This window comes from Fringilla coelebs (genome assembly GCF_963513975.1).
Source record: "Fringilla coelebs genome assembly, chromosome: 1".
In the NCBI taxonomy this organism is placed as follows: domain Eukaryota; kingdom Metazoa; phylum Chordata; class Aves; order Passeriformes; family Fringillidae; genus Fringilla; species Fringilla coelebs.
Window position 1 is genome coordinate 47,861,167 of NC_140028.1, and position 18,959 is coordinate 47,880,125.

The following is an 18,959-nucleotide window of genomic DNA, read 5'->3' on the forward strand; positions in this document are numbered from 1 at the left end:
AGACAGCCATTTATTCAAATTATTTGCCTCAATTCTTTGATTCCATATAAGCATCCCTGAGTACCTGAAATAACTTGACAAAAAATATGCTAAACATCTTCCCACTCTGTACATGAGGATTATCTCTTGCTAGTAAGATGTTAATGAAGTGTCAGTACAGTAATATAAAACAGTATTACGTGAGTTCACACTTCTAGGGGGAAAACCACCAGGAAAAATACAGGAAGATGTGGTTTTTGGAGAAAAAGAAAACTTCTGTACATCATGAAGAAGCAAAAAGAGATCAACTTAATTTCTCTCTAGCTTTGCAAATAGTTATAAAAAGCAAGTGAAATTAAAGACCATTACAACCCCTTTTTTTTTGTACAAAAATTACTCATTTACAGGAATGGCAACATACTCTTCCAGTTGTTTTGCCAAATCTTGCAAAAATTTGGCATGTTCCTCGGCCCTCACCACCAGTGGTTCTTTGCTTGCTGATGAGAGATTTGCCACTTTTTCATTCATGTCCTTCCTTGCTCCATCCAGCTGAGCAGCCAGGCTTTCATATTCCTATGGTTTTAAAAAGATATAATTTTATTTGTAGTTGTACATGTTTTATTTTGTCCATCTACACTTCAGTGTTACACATACCTTGCACCTAAGGAGACCAAAGGGAAAAACATTCCCAACTTATTCTGCAGGTTAGACCCATTACATAAAAGCTGAGTCAGAGCAAAGACCCTTCTAGCCTAGTATCTTGCCCCTCTGACAAAAAAAAGCAATTAACCAGAAAGAAAGACAGGAATAGCACAATTGCTTATGGTACTTCTCACAGATGTTCTCCCAAATTCTGATACCTGCAGCTCAGTGTCTTCCTCAGACACATCACAGCCCTCAACAAGCTTCTCTCACAGAAACCTGGGCAGGCAGGCAGAATCTTTACGCATCCAGGGTGGGCTGTGGGATCTTTTCTTTCTCGATGGGCTCAGATAAGCCTCATCTCCAAGAAGATATTGGGGGTTTTTACCTTCTCTTAAATTTTACCTCTTTGCTCTCTTGCAATAATCCAAGTACACTCTTAGCTTGTGTCAGGGAAGACCGGGCTGAGCTCAGAATATCCAGGACACCATTCTGTTGCACATTTGTCTCCTCAATCCGTTTCTGAGGAAAAATAGAAGTTGAACAACATGTGATTGAGTTAAGAAAACGGGCAGGAAAAGCTGCATCTTGAAACCAGAATTAAAAAAAAACAAAACAAAACAAAAAAAACCAACAAAACAACAAAACAACAAACCCAAACCTAATCTAGCTGGCAGTAGGATTTAGCAAGGGTACAGTCACTTTTTTTCATTAAATGAGTGTGCTAAACCAGTGATCCATTTCAACAAGCCCACAATTAAGAGAATGTGTCCTATAAGCATACACTTATTCCTTGTACTATTTTACCAGCTCTAAAATTCAAATACTGCTCAGTAATAACAGCTGTTCCTCGTCCTGATGAGATCTCAGAAGCTGTTACATGGAACACTAATCCCAAATAATTTAACAGTATTGCACCCATTTTTGCTCCCACCTTTCATGGCTGTTAAGGCTAAATACTTTGAAGAAATTACTATGAAAAGTACATCAGCATCAGGAATTTGGTCTAGAAAAGAAAACAAAAGCACTAGCAGCAGCTGGAAAGAAGTGCTGGGAAGAGACTGTCCTTCCCTGCTCTCATCAGAGCTATGTCTTGGTCACAAGTTCTGGTCACACAAAGAGACCATAAGCAGCACTACACACATTTACACCTGTCCACACACCTATCAGAAGATGGAAAGAGACCCTGAAGAAAGTCTAAAAAGAATTAGTGCTGCTTGACTTTGTGAGGTCAAAAGTGGCAACGAAAACCACTTCTTATCTTCTGAGGTTTAATTTTTTTTTTCTCCTGATGCCCAACATTACCTTAATGTCTTCTAACAGAACTGTGTTGTCTCTGTTTAAGCCTTCAGCCTGCTTGATTTGAGCTGTTGCATCATTCAGAGCTTCACGAAGGTCAGTGATTTTGGATTCATATTCATTCAGTGCATCCCTCACAACTTTAATAAGCCCACGATTCTCTTGGTGGTACTTCTGTAGCTCATTCTTAATACGTGCTAGTACTGCAGTATCAGGACCAGAACCAAAAGAAAAGTTTTGTTCAGAGAAGAGATCCAGAACAAACTTCGTTAAAAATGCCTTGGCATTCAGGATTATAAAGCTGTACTTGTGTGAACTGAGCATCTTCTGCAATGCTAATTTCAGTGCTACTACAGCAAAGACACTACTCAGCATCTCGCTGGATCAAATCTGCTCACTAGTTTGCTGCTGCACAGAACACAGATAAATGTTCTCTTAATTAAGTAAGGATGATGCTGATCTGAAAACACTAATTTTTTTTTATACAGAAGTAACATAATTTCATCAACAATTTAATCTACAATGTAGACGCCCACAACTGCACTAGTTATCAAAGCCTCCTCTGTAATCAATGAAGAGATACAAGCACATTTAATTTCAAAGAATATAGGAACACAAAAGATGTCAAATTAATCATGCTCTTTAGCATGCCCATTTCACTGCTGACAAAATAGGATACAGAAGAGCCACTCAGAGGTAGGTATCAATGTTCAAGGTTGGTGGAAATTAACTGTCACTCATATGGGTGACATTCACATTTCACATTCCTCCGCCATGCCCCTGGTTTGCAGATAAGCCTGCAACTTTTCTTGATGTCTCCACTGTCTGGAATCAAGTTTCTGAATGTCCCAGTCAAACACTTGCAGAGAACACGACAACTAGTGCAACTAGAACTCCTGAATTTCCTTGTCCTTGTATGACCTGGCCCTTGGACTACTCTAGTAGCTTCTGAAAATCTGCTGTTAAATTAAACATGCAATTCCTCTAAAATAACTCTATGTACCACTGCCTATCTCTTAGGCAGTGGTACATAGAGTTATTTTATACACAGAAGTATTGCATAGGTGTGTTAGGAATGGCTACATCTTTATTTTACTGAGATTGATCTAGTTACAAAAGAAGGATCTACTGGGTTTCTTCCCCAGCTCAACCCATTTTCTTCCATAACACACTAAAAATGCCTTTAAATCCCCTCCAGAACAACCACTTTCCTGTTGACTAACAACAGCTTCAAATCTCAGGGACACACTGCAAAAGGCTGCTCCCTCTACTCCAACCCAATCAATAATTCTTCAGATTTAAGACTGATCTTTCCAGAAAGTCAGAAGCTGAGAGAACAAGCACTTACACTGCTGAGCTTCCGTCCGCTCCTGCTCTGCCTCAGCCTGAAGCTGGCCGAAGTTGCGGCTCCGCATCTCGGCCATCATGCGCTGGGCTTCCGCCAGCTCTTCAGAGGCATCTCCCAGGGGCAGGTTGTTCCCTTCTGCGTTTGTGCCAGCTACCTGCTCCAAGAGCACTGAAAAAAAGGCACTTTCAAAGTTAAAACCAGGATGTGATTAAGCCTATTCAAAATTCCCAAATGACGGGGCCAACGTCTTCTCTGAGATGGATCTGCTTCGTTAATGAATACAGGAGCAGGCATGTCTTATCTTTTCCTTAATGAAACTGATCCATTTTCCATTAATTCTATTAAGATTAAAAGTATCCCATGACATGCAACCAGAGAGAGCAAGATGGCACTGACCTTGAAATTTGTCCCAAATGACCAAGTTCACAGCAATAATTTTAAGATTCTAACTTTAAAGAGCCCATGATAACAACCCAGAACAAAGTTAGACTTGAGTCAGGATAGTCAAATTTGTTGCTTGAAATGTCTCTGTAGTGAAGCTTCTCTGTCCCTTTTCCCTTCATAGGGAAGGTAGGGTCCTAAACAAACATTATGTATTAGATTTCTAATAGGAAAATGAATACTACAGCTGGGACTAAATTCTGATTTACAAACTTGTTTTCTAAGAAAACCTCTTAACTGTAATTAAGAACATTGTAAATAAGCCAAAAAGATGCTATAAAACAAAACATGAGTTAGAAATTATTTTTTACCTCGTATATTGTTGACCACTACTTGTATTTGTGAAACCAAATCCTTTCCTTTCTGATGAGTTTGGCCAAAATTGTTAAATAATCTCTCAGCTTCTTTGTAGTTCATTTCAGCCTAGCAAAGAAAAAAACTATTAGATTTAAAGTATCTGGATACAGCATGCTAATACATAGTCAGGAGACATGTACTTTTAAATTGATTTGGTAAGTCACCTTTTCCTGGAGAGCATTCACATCACGATTTAGTTTCATGAATTCTGTCTCCAACTCATCTACCTTTGAACCTTGATTATGAACAACTGAACGGTAATTGTTCAATAAGACCTGAAAAGAAAGGAAAAAAAATCCAATAAATCACCCGCTGCCCAGCAGACAAAAAGCAAAAATTTCACTGGATTAAATCTTTACCCAAGGTAAATAAAAGCAGAATTACTGATATGAAAACTGAACAATTCCTTCCCAAAACCTGAGGGTTTTATCTGTGAGTATAGCAACTGCTATTCCAACTGAAGAACATTTTTTAGAATGAATTTTGGTAATGGCAAGCGGAATGTTGGGGGTTTTCGGTAATGCAGAGACATGAAATGCAGTGCTTGAAATAGACACAGCTAGAGGGACACCTCAGAGGTATAACTTCCAAGGGAAGCAGGCCTCAGGAAAAGCAGAGATACTGATTCTGTTTTAGAAAATGACATGGAAACCACAGCTGCCTTCTAAAAGGTGAAGCCCAGTGCTGCCAGCATCTGGTATTTGGAATCCAGGGTTGATGCATGTCTGCTCGCAAGTGACAAAACTATGGCAAAGGCTCCTGGGTTCATTGCCTATCCACTTAATCTGAAACCCACTTTTCTGTGTTTCTGTGTGCCTACCTTTAAATCCTTGATGCGCGTTTCCAGGTCTCTCATCTGCTCCAGAGTGTGGGTACTTGCATGGACATTTTGCAGCTGAGACTTGATGAGCTGAAGCTCGTCACCTATTGTGCTCAAATCCTTCAGCAGTGTAATCACACAGCTGTCGCAGGCTGGAGGGAGCAGTGGAAATCAATACATATCCTTGATATTTAACACAGAGAACATTTCACTGAACACATTCGTAATGGTGGAAAAGCTTTGAGGCTTGTCACCTGGTGTAGTCAGAACAAAGGCAACAACAAAGCCTGCAGCATTAAGGAAAGTGACTTAAAAGTCAGAAGTAAGGAGGAGGTTCCATTTAGAACTGACTAGATGAGTATCTCTTTAATAATTTTTTCAAGTACCTGGTTGAATGTTTGCTTTTAAAACATTCATTACAGGATATCTCAGTCCTTTTTAAACTATGTCACACTTAAAAAAGTCAGCAGTATGTATTCAGAGCCAGCTGAAAGTAATCTAAGTGCAATTCTACTTTATCACTTACAGTCACAATCTTCATTGGGATCCACATCTTTTGGTTCATTATTGAAACATTCTGAAATCACAAGATTAGTCATTAGTAACCAGTCTTCTTATGGAAATACTACTGCATTTTTTTCCCCTCACTTTTCATATTTGGCAGCCATTATAACATGATGCTACCCTTTCACAAATCCATACCCACTGTGAATGAGCTGAAATGCTCAGAAGGCTTGAGCATGCCAGAACATTCAACTCCCACTAATGATGAAAGCAACACTTTTTCCATCCCTCAAAGGAAACCTACTGTCACAATATATGCTACTTGGATAGGAGCAGGAGACCCTCTCAAATGTATTGCCAGAATTCGCCTAGAATAACACCACCAAGATTAGAGACAAGATTATATTGTTAAAGCACTTTACCCAGGACATAGGATCAAACCCCTTTACCTACTTCAGTCTCCAGGTTCACACCACAGGTTCTGATTCCCCAAAGAATGTCTTGCCCATAAGGAACTGAGAAATATTTATGGCCTTCTTTCATGCCTGCCACAGCTTGCAAGATTAAGGTATTAATCAAGCTTGAGAGAAATCCAAAGTGTGTGTGCATAGATGGAGGCACTGTACGCAAGACAAAGCAAGCAGCTTGGACCACAGATGCAGGTCGTATATAACAAACATTGCCCTCAGACTTTCCAACAAGCCAGCACAGGTGATTTCCTGTCCAATGCACTCTTTTGTTTGGTTTTTACAAACCCTTTTATAAGAAGCTTAACAGTCTCCAGGTGCATGTGGAGTAACATCCTAGGATACTAACTTCTAGGATGCAGGAGAGGAACTGACTCCTAAAAATGCCATCATATAGGACAGCAATCTCCCCATCTTGATGCCCAAGTTCCTTTTACAGGCTTGGTCCCACTGCCAAGCTGTCATCTCCCATTGAAAATGAAAAGGACTGTGCATCTTGGTCAAAGATTGAACCTGATGATCTTGAAAGTCTTTTCCAACCTTAATGATTCTATGTCATTTACTCTAAGGGGAAAGGATGCACTCAGTATAGGCTGCCACTGTCAAGAGTCATCAACAGCTTGCAGCTTGTGAGAGGATACAGTGATAAAATTGGACCTGAACTTTACCAGCAGCATGAAACAGCCTGGAACAAACTGCCTAGCCTAGCTGTGCCATTTCCTTTGGCACTTGCACATTAAGTCACTGGGAAGTTAAATGAGGTTGGTAGTGATCACTGCTGCCAAAAGGAGACAAATCATAAAGAATATATTTTTAAGAGAATGAAGAAAATTCGTCCAAAATTCAAGCATCCATGCAGTTCTGCTTTGTGTAGTTCAGCTAACAGCAGGCACATTTCAGCTGTCACTGTGAAGTACCAACTAAATAAAACTATTATTACAGCTTGTGCACCAACAACATCAGCCAAGAAATGATGAAGTGCTAGCCAAGCACCGAATATCACGCAAAAGGAACATGCTAGAACATGCTGTGCCAATGACCACAGAGGGGCTTATTCCTAATGCAGAGAAAGGGACTAATGCTGTTCAGGAGGTGCAGTTGGAGGAAAACAAACTGGCTTGCTGAGTATTGCCCTACGAATTAGTTTGTCCTGGCAAACTGTTGCTTTAAAAGAGAAAGGAATGATAAAACATCAAACACTGCTTGGATATGTTCCATACAAGGTACAATAGAGATGTATTACTTCAATGATTAAATATGAAATGAGAGCAAGCTATTGAAAAATTGCACCAGCTGCCAACAGCAGTTCACATCACCTGCTGTTTTTCTGGTTTCTGTGGACAAGGAAAGACAATGGGTTCCTTGCAGTTACTAGACTGCAGGATGAACAGCAGTGCAGAGAAATGAAGAGTATAGAAATATTTGGAGTTTTTACTTGGAAACTTCACTAATATATGAGGAATAATATCTGTCCACATGGAAGAAAAAGTGAAATGTTACTGATGAATGAAAATATGGGAGAATCAAAGACATTTCAAGAGCAGTGGCCTCTGTGTTTCTGAATATAAAGGAGTATCCCAAGGGACTAAGGTGAATCAAGGTAAAGGCACTCTGAAGAATGTAAGATCAGGCCCTTTACTTCAGAATTCTAGTAGATAAAGCAAACATATGCCCATGGCATTATGTAAGAGCTTACTAGTAGTGAAGTACATGTGTGACTGATTCTGGGAAATCATTAATGTTTCAGCTAGAAGAGCAGTGTAGCAGGATTTATAAAAGAGCCTCCTGAGTCAGGTTCTAACTTCCATTGCAAATGCAGACAGCTTGGATACCTAAGACGGCAGTGCTTGAAGCAGACTCCGAAGATTTCACTAAACTGTGCCAAATACATTTTAAAAAGACATTTTGAGGATGCTCAGTTTCCTAAATCCAGAAGACAGACTGGCAGGATATGATTTAACCCTGTCAACAAAGGAACCATGATATATTTAAAAACACTGCCATGAAATAAAAACAAAAAGTTGGCAATATTTATGAAGGGAAATACAGGACAAAAAATGTTTAGAAGGGTAAACATGATAACTCAGGGACAGCCCTTCTATTACCATCATGTTGTGTTTTAGGAAATCTTACATTTTGTAAAAAAATTATCTACATGTTTTTTAAGTCTAAATCTTTCCTTCAGTTCAGCTTATCCAAGTACCTTCCTTTTTAGCTTCCCAAAGAGAAAAAAAAGCTCCCCCTTCCATTCAGATCAACGCTCCATTCACAGGCCCTCACGTACCTCCAGTCAGGTGGTCACAGCTAGCCAGCTGTCCATTATTATTACAGTTACATTTCTGACAGAAGCCTTCATATTTTTGTGGATTTCCAAAATATCCGGGAGCACAGCTAGATGAGGAGATACGAGTAATTTTTATTATACAGTTGAAGCTAATTTTGTGGAATATACTTCCCCTTGAGATAAAAGCCCAGTTATTCGCCTGAAGAAACTTTCAAGAACTTTTGATTTCATGTCTTGACTCAGACAGAAATGATATATTTTTGGTTTACAGTATCCTCTGCACTATGCTAAAAATATCTTTGTGAATGCTGCAGAATTTTTTTCTAAAAATAAAAGAACTCCCACAGTGCTCTTGCAGGAATAATTCACTTATTCTGACAAGAATTTGACAAGGCTTAACCAAGAAAACTATACCATTCTGGCCTGTGATCTCACCAGAAAACACATACTGAGGGGGATCATACTGCAAGCACAGCTGAGATTTCAAATAGCAACAGCACTGAATGACATCATCACCCTTCTGCTGTGTGATACCCCCTCGCCTCCTGCCAGCAAAGCAGTCTGTGTGACTGATCTCTAAGTATTTTAAAGGTAAAATATATTGTTCACACTGGATAGCTACCATTCCTAGAAGTCACTGTTGCAAGACCTATAAGGGTGACAATGCAGCATCAAAGAGCCATGATGAGCGGCTGAGGTACAGCTACACCTGGAACAGAAAATACCTACAACCCGCAGATTAAACAGGGTGAAAGGCCAGTTTAGGAGGACAACACCAGGTCCTACTGCAGGTCCTGTCTTCAGATGTGACATCATGACTTACTAGCCTCAAATTTCCAAACCAGACAACAGCACTCCATTACACTTCAGTTCTCTCTGGATTTGAAACTCAGTGAAATCGGTTCCTCTGCCCGCCTGAAACTGCCATGCTGTTCCTCTCTGCTTTGCCAGACTGCTGCAAGGTTCCAGCAAAAGACATGGCTTCAGCCTGGTGTGTGTAATTGCCAACTGAGGAGCACACCAGAATGATTAGGGATAAAGGGAATGGTGCTAAATGGTTGCTGTTAGATAAGACCGTTGAGGCACCATCGTATACACTGGAGGAAAGGGAAAAATGTTTTTAGCTTGAAAAGGGGTGAAATAAGAGGGAGTCATTATTACCAGAGTGCAGGATGAGGCAAAGCATAGGGCACTTTGGCAAAGAGGCAGACCCCTCTTTTCGGTAAAAATGTCAGTGTGTGGAGAATTGCTTACATCTATTTCCCCAGGGAGCACTGGGTTTGTGGCTGGAATTACACCACAGCACCACTCTTCAGCAGCTGTTCATATAAATAGCTATTCCTTATGGACATACATATTATGCACAGGTGCATGTCCATATGTCCACATGTGTCTGTCCCAATACAGACATCCCTCCTTTTATTGTGTCTCTCAAAACTCTTGGTTTTGAGAAACAGGTCACTCACCGTTCACAACGGGCTCCGGTGTAGCCTTCTTTGCAGAGACACTGGATTTCTTCACCATTTGCCACACAGCCAACTGCAAATCTTTGAGAAGAAGCAAAAATATTATTGTGAGCACATGATCAAATAGGTTTTACACTCTAGAGGTTCAGTTTAATGACTTTCAGATTAAAAAGTTTTTACACCACCAAATTACTTCTCAGCTAATTTAATTGCCTCTAGACAATTTATTGTGACTAATTCTTTGATGTTTCATATTTTTTGCGCAAATCGTTTCCTTAGACTCAAAAAAGGATAATTTCCTGGCCCTGTGGACTGAGTATAATGGTTCACTACCTAAAGGAATTCCTAAAATAAACCTTAATAGTGATGTCATAAAACAAATCTGGGTAGCTATTTTATCTTAGTAGGCAAGAACCAATAGCCTATGCTAGACAGACCTTTCCTCATGTTATACATCTTTTATCTTTTCTTTTCAATGGAATGAGAACATTAAAGGATATTTTTATGTGGCTAGTGTTATTTAGGGTTTTTTTAACCAAGGTAAAGTGGAGTTGTGCACAATTTTTGGAATCCCAAGGATCTGGTTAACACAATGAACTTTTTTCTCTGTTCTTTCAAGCAGATTTGTCTAGATTCAAAGTTCAGCGTTTGTGAAGGAGAAGGCAGGCAGTAAAGCAGGGCCATATTTGCTATTTTCATTTTTTAATCTACTGGATAAAGCAAGTCTGTGTATCAAAGAGAGAGGTCTGCACTAAGAATTACTGGAATTTGACTGGATGGAAAATTGTCAACTCCAGTAATGCCAGGTGGGGTGCATTTCCTATGTCAAGAATGATATTCACCACTCTAATCTGCAGTTATGAAACTGCACAGGTTTATGGTCTCCCTAGATACTTCAGAACTCTGAAAGTAAACGATGACTAAAAACATGTTCAGTCAGCCTCAGGCAAGCACCTGCAGAAGAGGCTGTCAAAACCAGATCTATCAGAGAGTTCTCTGATAAATGATAAACCTGTCTATTGTCTGATGGTGTAAATCTCCTACTTAAGGTTACATGGTGTGTGCTAATGCACCTGGCAAATACCATGTGGTGCCTTTAGCAATTCATAGCTTAGGGTTTGTTTGGTTTTTTTTTAAATTGATTTTATTTACCATGGTTTAGAAGTGACCAATGATGACAATCTGGCAAAACATACCATGCATTTAAAATGCAATTAACTGCTCAGTTTTAAATGCCTGGCAACCTTATTTGATACAAGTAAGTTTCATTTTTTCACTTTTCATCTCGGTGTGTTTGCACTTCAAACAGAACCTTGATAGGAAAAGCAATCATACTCTTTTAGAGCTCCAGATATGTGCTTAAGACATTAAATGTTTTTATATTATTTCTGCATCTTAATAATTCTTCTGAATTACTATAAAAGGCTTGTTTCATTGTTTTCTCTTATCTCCTAGCCAGAGTAATGGTGCTAAACATCTTGCATTCCAGTAAAAAAGAAGGATTCTGGATATGCCCAGTAAGGGAAAAGACCTCATTGTATATTTCTCACTATAAGGAGAAGGAAATACTGCTGGTTTTGGAAAAAAAGCCCACTTCTACTGTCTGGGTCTCCCCAAGGCTATGAGCAGTGTGCCCCTGAAGTTCAGGATCTGAATTATAATTGGAATACTCAGCTTATTAAAAAAGGCAATGCTATGAGACAGACCATGAGAACAGAGTAGATCATTATTTTCCTATGGTAGCAGAGTTTGGGCTTTGGGATTTTTTTTTCTCTTTCCCTCATTTTTTTTTCCCTTTTTTTTCTTCCCTCCCCTGCTTGACTCTTCTTACAAACTTTTACTGTACCTGTTTGTATATGGGCAAGGGCATTCACGGCAGGAACCCTGAGTGGCATCTCCAAAATAACCATCTTTACAGTGCTCACATTTCTCCCCAGCAGTATTGTACTGACAGTCCTTGGAAAGGAAACGAGCAAGACATTTAGCAGTGCTTTAACACTCAATATGGCCTTACTATTATTTAAAAAACTACAGCCTATTTACTTGGAGAATATGTTCTTTTTCTTCCATATAGGCAAGCATTTATTGCCAAACTACCTTCACAGCCAGGATAGAACAGTTTCAGTCCATTTTCTAACTGTACAAAAACCAATTTCCCTCCTCTTGTGGAAAAGCAACAAATAAATAAGTTGAATTAAAGACCTTTTTAAAGAAACTCAGCTAGATTCATAGTTAGTAAAGGACCATTCAATTAATCCTCTTCCTCTGTCTTCATATTACAATTAAAAGTCACTACATTTATATAAAACTTCAAATTTTGCATCTTAACACTGCATAGAAGGCAGATACCATCTAAAAGCATGCAATCAATTGAGCCCAAGTACATTCCTTTAAAAATCTCATTAAATAAATACAAAAATTGTTTCACATAGTAGATTCAGACCAGAATTGAATTTCTAGTTTCTCCAGTGTATGTGTTACTTGTATTTTTCTGTAGCAACTGGAATAAATAATAGAAAGCAAAAGCTAAGAATACTATTGAAACTGATGCAGCTGACCCCTTTTCCCGTGATAAAATTGTTGGGAATTGTATCTTAGTTTAGAAACATTCTTAATTCTAGTGCTGTCTAATTGTCATATGTTTATATTTTATGGGTACAGAATAAGGAAGTTGCCTTTCCATTACCTAAAGTGTTGCTAATTTAAAATAGAAGTTGTTCAAATACATAAGCAGCATAAAAATACATAAGCAGACATAAGAAAAATCTCAAATGACTAACAGTCAAGAGGCATTCACACTCCTAAGTTCTACAACTGTTTGTCTTCTGTGCAACAGACTGATCAAATGTCCCACAGAGCTGAAGGCTTACTAATAGAGCAAAAGATGGAAAAAAGAAAATGTGAAATCAGCTGGAAACAGTCACTGAGCAAACTGTGCTTCCATTTCAGGGACCTCGATGGCTCAGGGCTATGTTTGAAGACTCTACTACCACGACTGGCAGAAGAGGGGCATTTTTCCCTACAAACGAGAAACAGCTCTGTCTCTCCCATCTCCTCTAAAACTCCATTCTCCTTCCCATTTCTTCACACCAGATTCCCTCAACCACAAGCTCTTCCCTCAGGTGGTAACCCCTAATTTGTTTTCATTTTGGGTAAAGAACTATATCTGTGGCTCATTGATAGAAGGTTCTGGTTCTGGGAAAGAACAGGAAAAGTTCCAGTTCCCATATGAGCAATTTGACATGAAGTTAAATATCAAATATCACAAAGGCACTACATTTGCAAAAGAAACCATTTTAAATGTGGCCTCTATAAAAGCTGGGGCATATATTCCTGCAAAAGCATAGTGGAAAATTCAGAACCTGGTTCTGAAAAATTACTGTCAATTTTTATAATCCTGAATAATAAATTCAACTGCAGAATGACTAAAAGAGATGTATTTAAAACATCTGTGCTGGTTTCATCTTAGAGCAACCTCCTCCCACAAGGTTATCCCCTGGCTTTTTGTTTTGCTCACTCTGTCTATAGAAACTGAGGCAATTTTGTAATTGCAAAGAAAATTTCGGCTATTTCACATATAAACCCACCCTAAATGTGCCATGCTGCTCCTCCAGCTACATGGCATATAAAGGCTGGAGCTCCCTAGGCACAGTGCAATGAAGCCAGAACAGCAACTCCCCCGTGGGTCTTCCTTCAAGTTTTACAGGGTCAGAGATACCCCTGGAGTCACAGCATCTCCAAACCATCAAGTATTGCAAACCCTAAAGGAGAACTTCCAGCTGCACCCGTATGGTACCAGGCAGTCAGAGCAGAGTGTCAGGGCCACAGCAGAGCCACCGAGCTTACATCGCACATGTGGGGCTCCGGGACATGAAGCAACATGCCTTGGGATCAGCAAGTCTCAGCACCATGCTGCTGCTCAGGGAATGTGCCTTCCAGGAGGAAGGGCAGGGACCACGAGGACACAAAGCCTGATTAATGGCAGAGAAATGCTTTTTCCCTTCACATGAGATCCAAGGTCCTCATTCTTCTCCACCTCCCCCTGCCCTCCATTGTTCCCCTTTTCCAGCAGCACGGCAGTGCACTCCTCTCCTTCCAGCAGCATGCAGCAGTGGGACAGCGACTGCCCGAGCCAGGGAGGGCTGTGCAGCTGCACAGGGGAAGGAGCCAGCCTGGGCTTAGCCTCCCTCACCAAGCCACTTCTGGAGGCTGTCACTGGAGGGACACCGAAAAATGTAGGACTGGGACTCAGGTGAGGAGCAGGAAGCCAAGTGAACAAGCTTTGCACTTTGGATGTGGAACTTGATGGCTCCACAGTGGGAAGCCTCCTTGTCTTCTTTGCACCATGTGAGGTTTTTGTCCCATGGCTCCTCTACAGAGAGACAAACTTGCTCTTGGTTAGGCAGATGTTCATGATGGAAATAAAGGCCCTCAGGGCTTTCATTTTTCACCACATTATTCTGGATGACTTTACCTGCCCGGGAATAAGGGCTGATTTAGCTGTACCTATCTGAAAGTTAATCCAGCTGTGAAAAGGATGGGATAAAGAAAAACCTAAATCACATACTCATGAGGTGAAAGTAAAATTTGCCTTCATAATTCTAATCTGAAGTGAAACTTCTTGATCTTTCTTGCTGTGCTGCAGCACTTTCCTGTCACGGCCTGCCCTGCCCCTCCAAAGCAGCAGCCTGTAAGTCATCTCCCAGAACATGCTGAATTGGTTTATAGTTTCCATTAAAGCAACACGGTTGGTTGAAACAAAGTCGGGGAGAATGACATAACGCACAGGAATGCACCGCAGGCAGAATGGATGCACTGCGAAGGAGGGAGAAGTAACAGAAAAGACAGACCATGAAAGATGTTGGCAAGATTCTTGTTTGCACAGTAAATGAAAAATTAGTAAAAGCTTTTTAAAGGGGAATTTTTCAGGACAAACTATTCGCAGAAGCATCATGGATATACACTGGAGAAGCACAGTCAGTCAAGTGTCACACTTCCATTGCTGAGGGCTGATCCACTTCCATGGGGCTGCTTTGGGTTTAATACAGAGTGCCAGGGAGCAAAATCTACCCCACCACACCTTCTGCCACAGCTGAGATCTAATTAATCCAACTTCCATTACTTTCATTTCATCTTATTTAATTCAATATTTTTTAACCCATCTAGCTATAGGCTATGATTAGTGGAGATGCACTGAAGCTGATTAAACAAGGTTCTGCAAAGCCCTATGCTATACATGAATGTGCTGTTTGTCATCATTATACAAACATATCCTAGTACATCTGTATAAAGCTCAGGACTGCATATGCCAAGATAAGACCTAGGTTTATTACAAATAACTACAAATGTTTCCTTATGTACAAGTTTGGTGACTTTTTGTAACCAGGAGCTAACAAAAATTACAGGTGAAAGAAAGAAATGAAGACAAGGACACAAATTATTCCAATCAATCACATTTACACTACATGTACATTTAGTGTACACATCTTATGCTCATTAACAATATAAAATTAAGAGAATGAGACACACAAGGATTATTCTTAGTTTCTTGGAATTTAACAATACTGTACGGTCCACACTGCAGTAAGAGAAATGTTTTTTTCTCCTTTTCTTCCCATTAACTTACTGAGTGTTACTAATTACTTACAATACATTTTCCAGTACCATCTTGACATCTATTTGAATTTCCATTGCAGTTGCAGGGCACACAGCGTCCAGCAAATATTCCTTTATTCTCACGGTAAAATCCAATGCCACACTCCTGAACATCAAGAAGAAAGAAAAAAAAATCAGTGAGCATTGGTAGAAAGTTTTAAATGTTATAGGAAGTGTATTTTGAAAATGTTTTCCATTTCCAAGGAGTAGTGAAGGCATGAATTTCCTTTCAAGCTCTCCTAAGCTCATAATAGTGCTTAAATTTTTTAATGCAGTAAATAGCAATTAATGGAGATAAAGTTTCATCTTCATCTAAACCCTGTGCTTTAGATGCTTTGGCAGTGATGATTTAATAATTTTGACTCTAACCTCTGAGAAAAACACATTTCCTGTGGCTACGTACAAAGGCATAGAATATGATTTCTAAACCACAGAAAAATATTTGAGTATGAGAACACTGTAGAGTGAATCTAAAGAAGAGCACCTGGAAATTTCACATACTAATTAGTGGCTATATCTTGATAATAATTTCACTACAGTGTATTCCTTGGAAACAATTTTGGATACCTTTTACATACATTCATCGTGACTTCCACAGTTTAGTCTACCAAGAGCTAAAGCCGCACCTAGACATAGCTAGGTGATGTAACAAAACATACAGTGGTCTAGTTTCTAAGTACAGGCTTGCCCTGGAGACTGGGGAAGCATGACAAGAATGTTCCAGCTATTGAGGGCACAGGAGCAGGAGCATAGCCTGTCAGATCACAGTTGGATTTAAACAGGGAGCTGAACCAGAGGGACATTCTGAATGAAAGAAGAGACATCAAGTTTGTTTACCTACAGCAGGGAGGTAGTAACTAATACATTAAAACCAGGCTCTTGGTTGGCACAAGCAGGAAAATCACAAGGAATTTCTCATGGGCATGAAGTCCTTCTGCATACACATCAAAAATTCACACCCATCTTCTCCTGGAATATTCTGGGCACACCAATCACACTAAAAATTACTGGACATCAGTCTGTTCTTCCTATTCTGCAGCTCTTTTCCCCAGGAACTAAGCTGATGTGGTGCAAGGAGGATCAAAGGCTTATGGAAGCAGGGAGAAAGCCATGCTCCCCACGAAGCCAGCACCTCCCAGGTTCCTGCCTCCAGCAATGTTCTTGTGAGCTGCACCTCTGCCTTGCCTCTGCCTCACAGGCAGGGGCTGGCCCCAGCAACACGCAGAGAACAAGTGACAGTTGAACTCTAAAGCCATAAATCTTTCCTCAGAGTAAGTGCACCACCAAGACTGATGGAACCAATATGAAGAGCAAAGGGTCTGTGGGATTGTGTCACAAATCATATTCCAGTGGTTGGAGGCATAAGTATTCATGAAGAAGCAGGACTAACCAGAGAATTTTCCAATGATAGAACTACCACAGGGAAAAAAAATACTCATCTCTCACAAACCAGATCCCAAAAGGAATACTGAATTGCTGCTGTTGAAACAGCAATCACTACTGCCATCTTTGCCTTTTCTACATGTAGGATAATTGTGGAAAAAAAAAAAAGAAGCATGCAGAATACTAATACCATCAATAGCTTTGAATACTGACTTCAGTGTGAGCAAGGACTAAATTTAGAATAGTTGAAGTTTTTCAGACACATTTATTAAAGGGTGAATATTTTCCCTGAACAACAGGGAGCCAATATACACAGCTTCAGAAGAAACCAGGGCCTGAAATACATTAAACAGCATGACTAAGTAAAATACATGTTCTAATGCATATAAATTTTATTTACTTAAAATCTCTTTTTGGAGAGAAAAATAAATGAGACATTTTAAAAATACATCTAATTGCATTTGGAAAAAAATCTGTACAGACTTTTGTTTTTCTATTTATGCTGTCTTTAAAATGACACATTTGGAGTATGTGGGCACATTGTTTTTGAAGCAGCATTTGTGATTCCACACAAATGATAAACTGATTCCACATGAAGATTAAGCTCCAGGCACTTTCAAGTGCTTTTTAGGATCATTGTTTTCAAGTAAACAGCAATTTAAAACAAACCTCTTGTAAAGTACTTTGAGACAAAAAGTTAATCTCATTACTTTTATCTTAAGTAATATAGAAATTGTTACCAAATCAGTTCCTTTAAAAACAAAGTGAAAGAAGGAAGGAAGCGAGAAAGAAAAAATGAGCAAATTACCTCTCTTGGATAAAAATCCATTTGAACTTGTTGCCACTGACTCCTCTCCTGAAGGTGGGGATAGGAGAGCCTCTGCTGTGTATCTTGTGCTAGGCAATGCCCAAGGGACACTAAGGTGACAACTAGCCATCCTGCATTTCTTGGCCTCTCTGCTTGGGCCATCGTTTTACTTTGGCTCCCCTGTGACCATTTGCTGCTCTCCCTTCGGTGCTCACTGTTCTTTCCCTTATTACACCCCCTTCTTCTCCAGCTTCTGACTCAGATGAATGAGGTTCTGGGCTGGGACGGGCCCCACCTTTAAACTTTATCCGTGAGTCAAGTCGCTCAGCACACAGCACGGTTCCTGAGGTTAACAAGTAACTCTGCAGTTCCTGTAGCTCAATATATACCTAAGTCAGGGTGTGGCAGGCATCACCTCCTCCCCACCTAAGGCAGCCAGACAGAGCCTGGTGATTAGAGCAGTAAATCACTGCCTGAGTAATGCTGCATAAATATACAGGGCTTACGAACTTCCCAGTGAATGTCTTGATCACTTCCTTTGGCTCTGTATTTTCACCAGGTTACATAAAAATACCCCCTTAGTTTAGTTTAACCAAGGCAGTATGTTGAAAACAATGGGATGGCAGTAGAATTCTCAGTCAATGCTCATCAATTTGTGTGTGCCACTGAGCAATGGAAGTGTGAAAAAGATCAAAAGTATTTCCAAAATGGTTACTCTGTAGACGATGAATTAGCTGTCCTGAGCAGCGGATGCACACACAAAATATAAGCCAGCCATACATGGTTTTGTTCAGTCTCTCTGCAGCTGCTCCAGCCTAGATATTATTCATTCATTTTCAATTCAAAAAGCTTTTGCAAGGTTAGTACAGCAATTGCTACTTTATGGTAATACTCAACCATTTTCTGAGAGTAATTCCTCATATTTTGTGCACTTTGTGCGCTGCTTATCTCTCTGGTGCTTTATTCTGCTGCATTCGGTGCTCACACATGGCAACAGCCAAGCTCTAAGCTAAGCAAGGCGACAAGTAAAAGAATTACAGCTACAGGAACTGCATCAGGGACAGGATATACAGCTGTAGTGCCAGTCTTCAGTTGATAGCATTATTTTGCAAAGCCTACACTATCTTTCATAAACGTATCTCCAAATATTCTTGCAAATACATTAATTTCAGATTTTGCATGTTTTTCTACACAAATAATATCCTGAATTATCTGGATTCAGGCTACTTCCCTTAGACCCTGCTAAAATAAGAAACATCAGGAAATTTCTCCACTGTGTATGGTCTCACAGACTTCAATTCAGTCAATTCTGACCTTCTCTCCAGTAAAGTAAGAGATTATTCAGCCTCTCAGAGGGCATCATAGAAGAATCCCTCATCATAGTGCCTTACACATGCAAAATTATGTTTGCAGCTCCATAAAAGCAATCACAAGTAGAATAACCCCACAGTGCTTCTTAGACAGCGAAAGCACTTGAGCCATTGAAAGTGCACAGGCTTACAGGAA

The 18,959-nt window shown here is 39.9% G+C and overlaps 1 protein-coding gene across 1 annotated transcript in view; it reads right to left on the reverse strand.

Annotated features, from left to right (window-relative positions):
- The window catches only part of LAMA3 (laminin subunit alpha 3), a 105,792-nt gene that overhangs the window by 20,115 nt on the left and 66,718 nt on the right, over window positions 1-18,959 (reverse strand). Inside the window, exons 41-52 of the mRNA XM_084204351.1 lie at window positions 15,255-15,368; window positions 11,454-11,563; window positions 9,608-9,688; window positions 8,142-8,248; window positions 5,413-5,463; window positions 4,887-5,038; window positions 4,231-4,341; window positions 4,021-4,132; window positions 3,269-3,436; window positions 1,927-2,123; window positions 1,027-1,143; window positions 401-552 (exon numbers count right to left, since the gene is read on the reverse strand). Coding sequence (XP_084060477.1) covers window positions 401-552; window positions 1,027-1,143; window positions 1,927-2,123; window positions 3,269-3,436; window positions 4,021-4,132; window positions 4,231-4,341; window positions 4,887-5,038; window positions 5,413-5,463; window positions 8,142-8,248; window positions 9,608-9,688; window positions 11,454-11,563; window positions 15,255-15,368 — 1,472 coding nt within the window. The remainder of the gene's footprint in view (window positions 1-400; window positions 553-1,026; window positions 1,144-1,926; window positions 2,124-3,268; window positions 3,437-4,020; window positions 4,133-4,230; window positions 4,342-4,886; window positions 5,039-5,412; window positions 5,464-8,141; window positions 8,249-9,607; window positions 9,689-11,453; window positions 11,564-15,254; window positions 15,369-18,959) is intronic.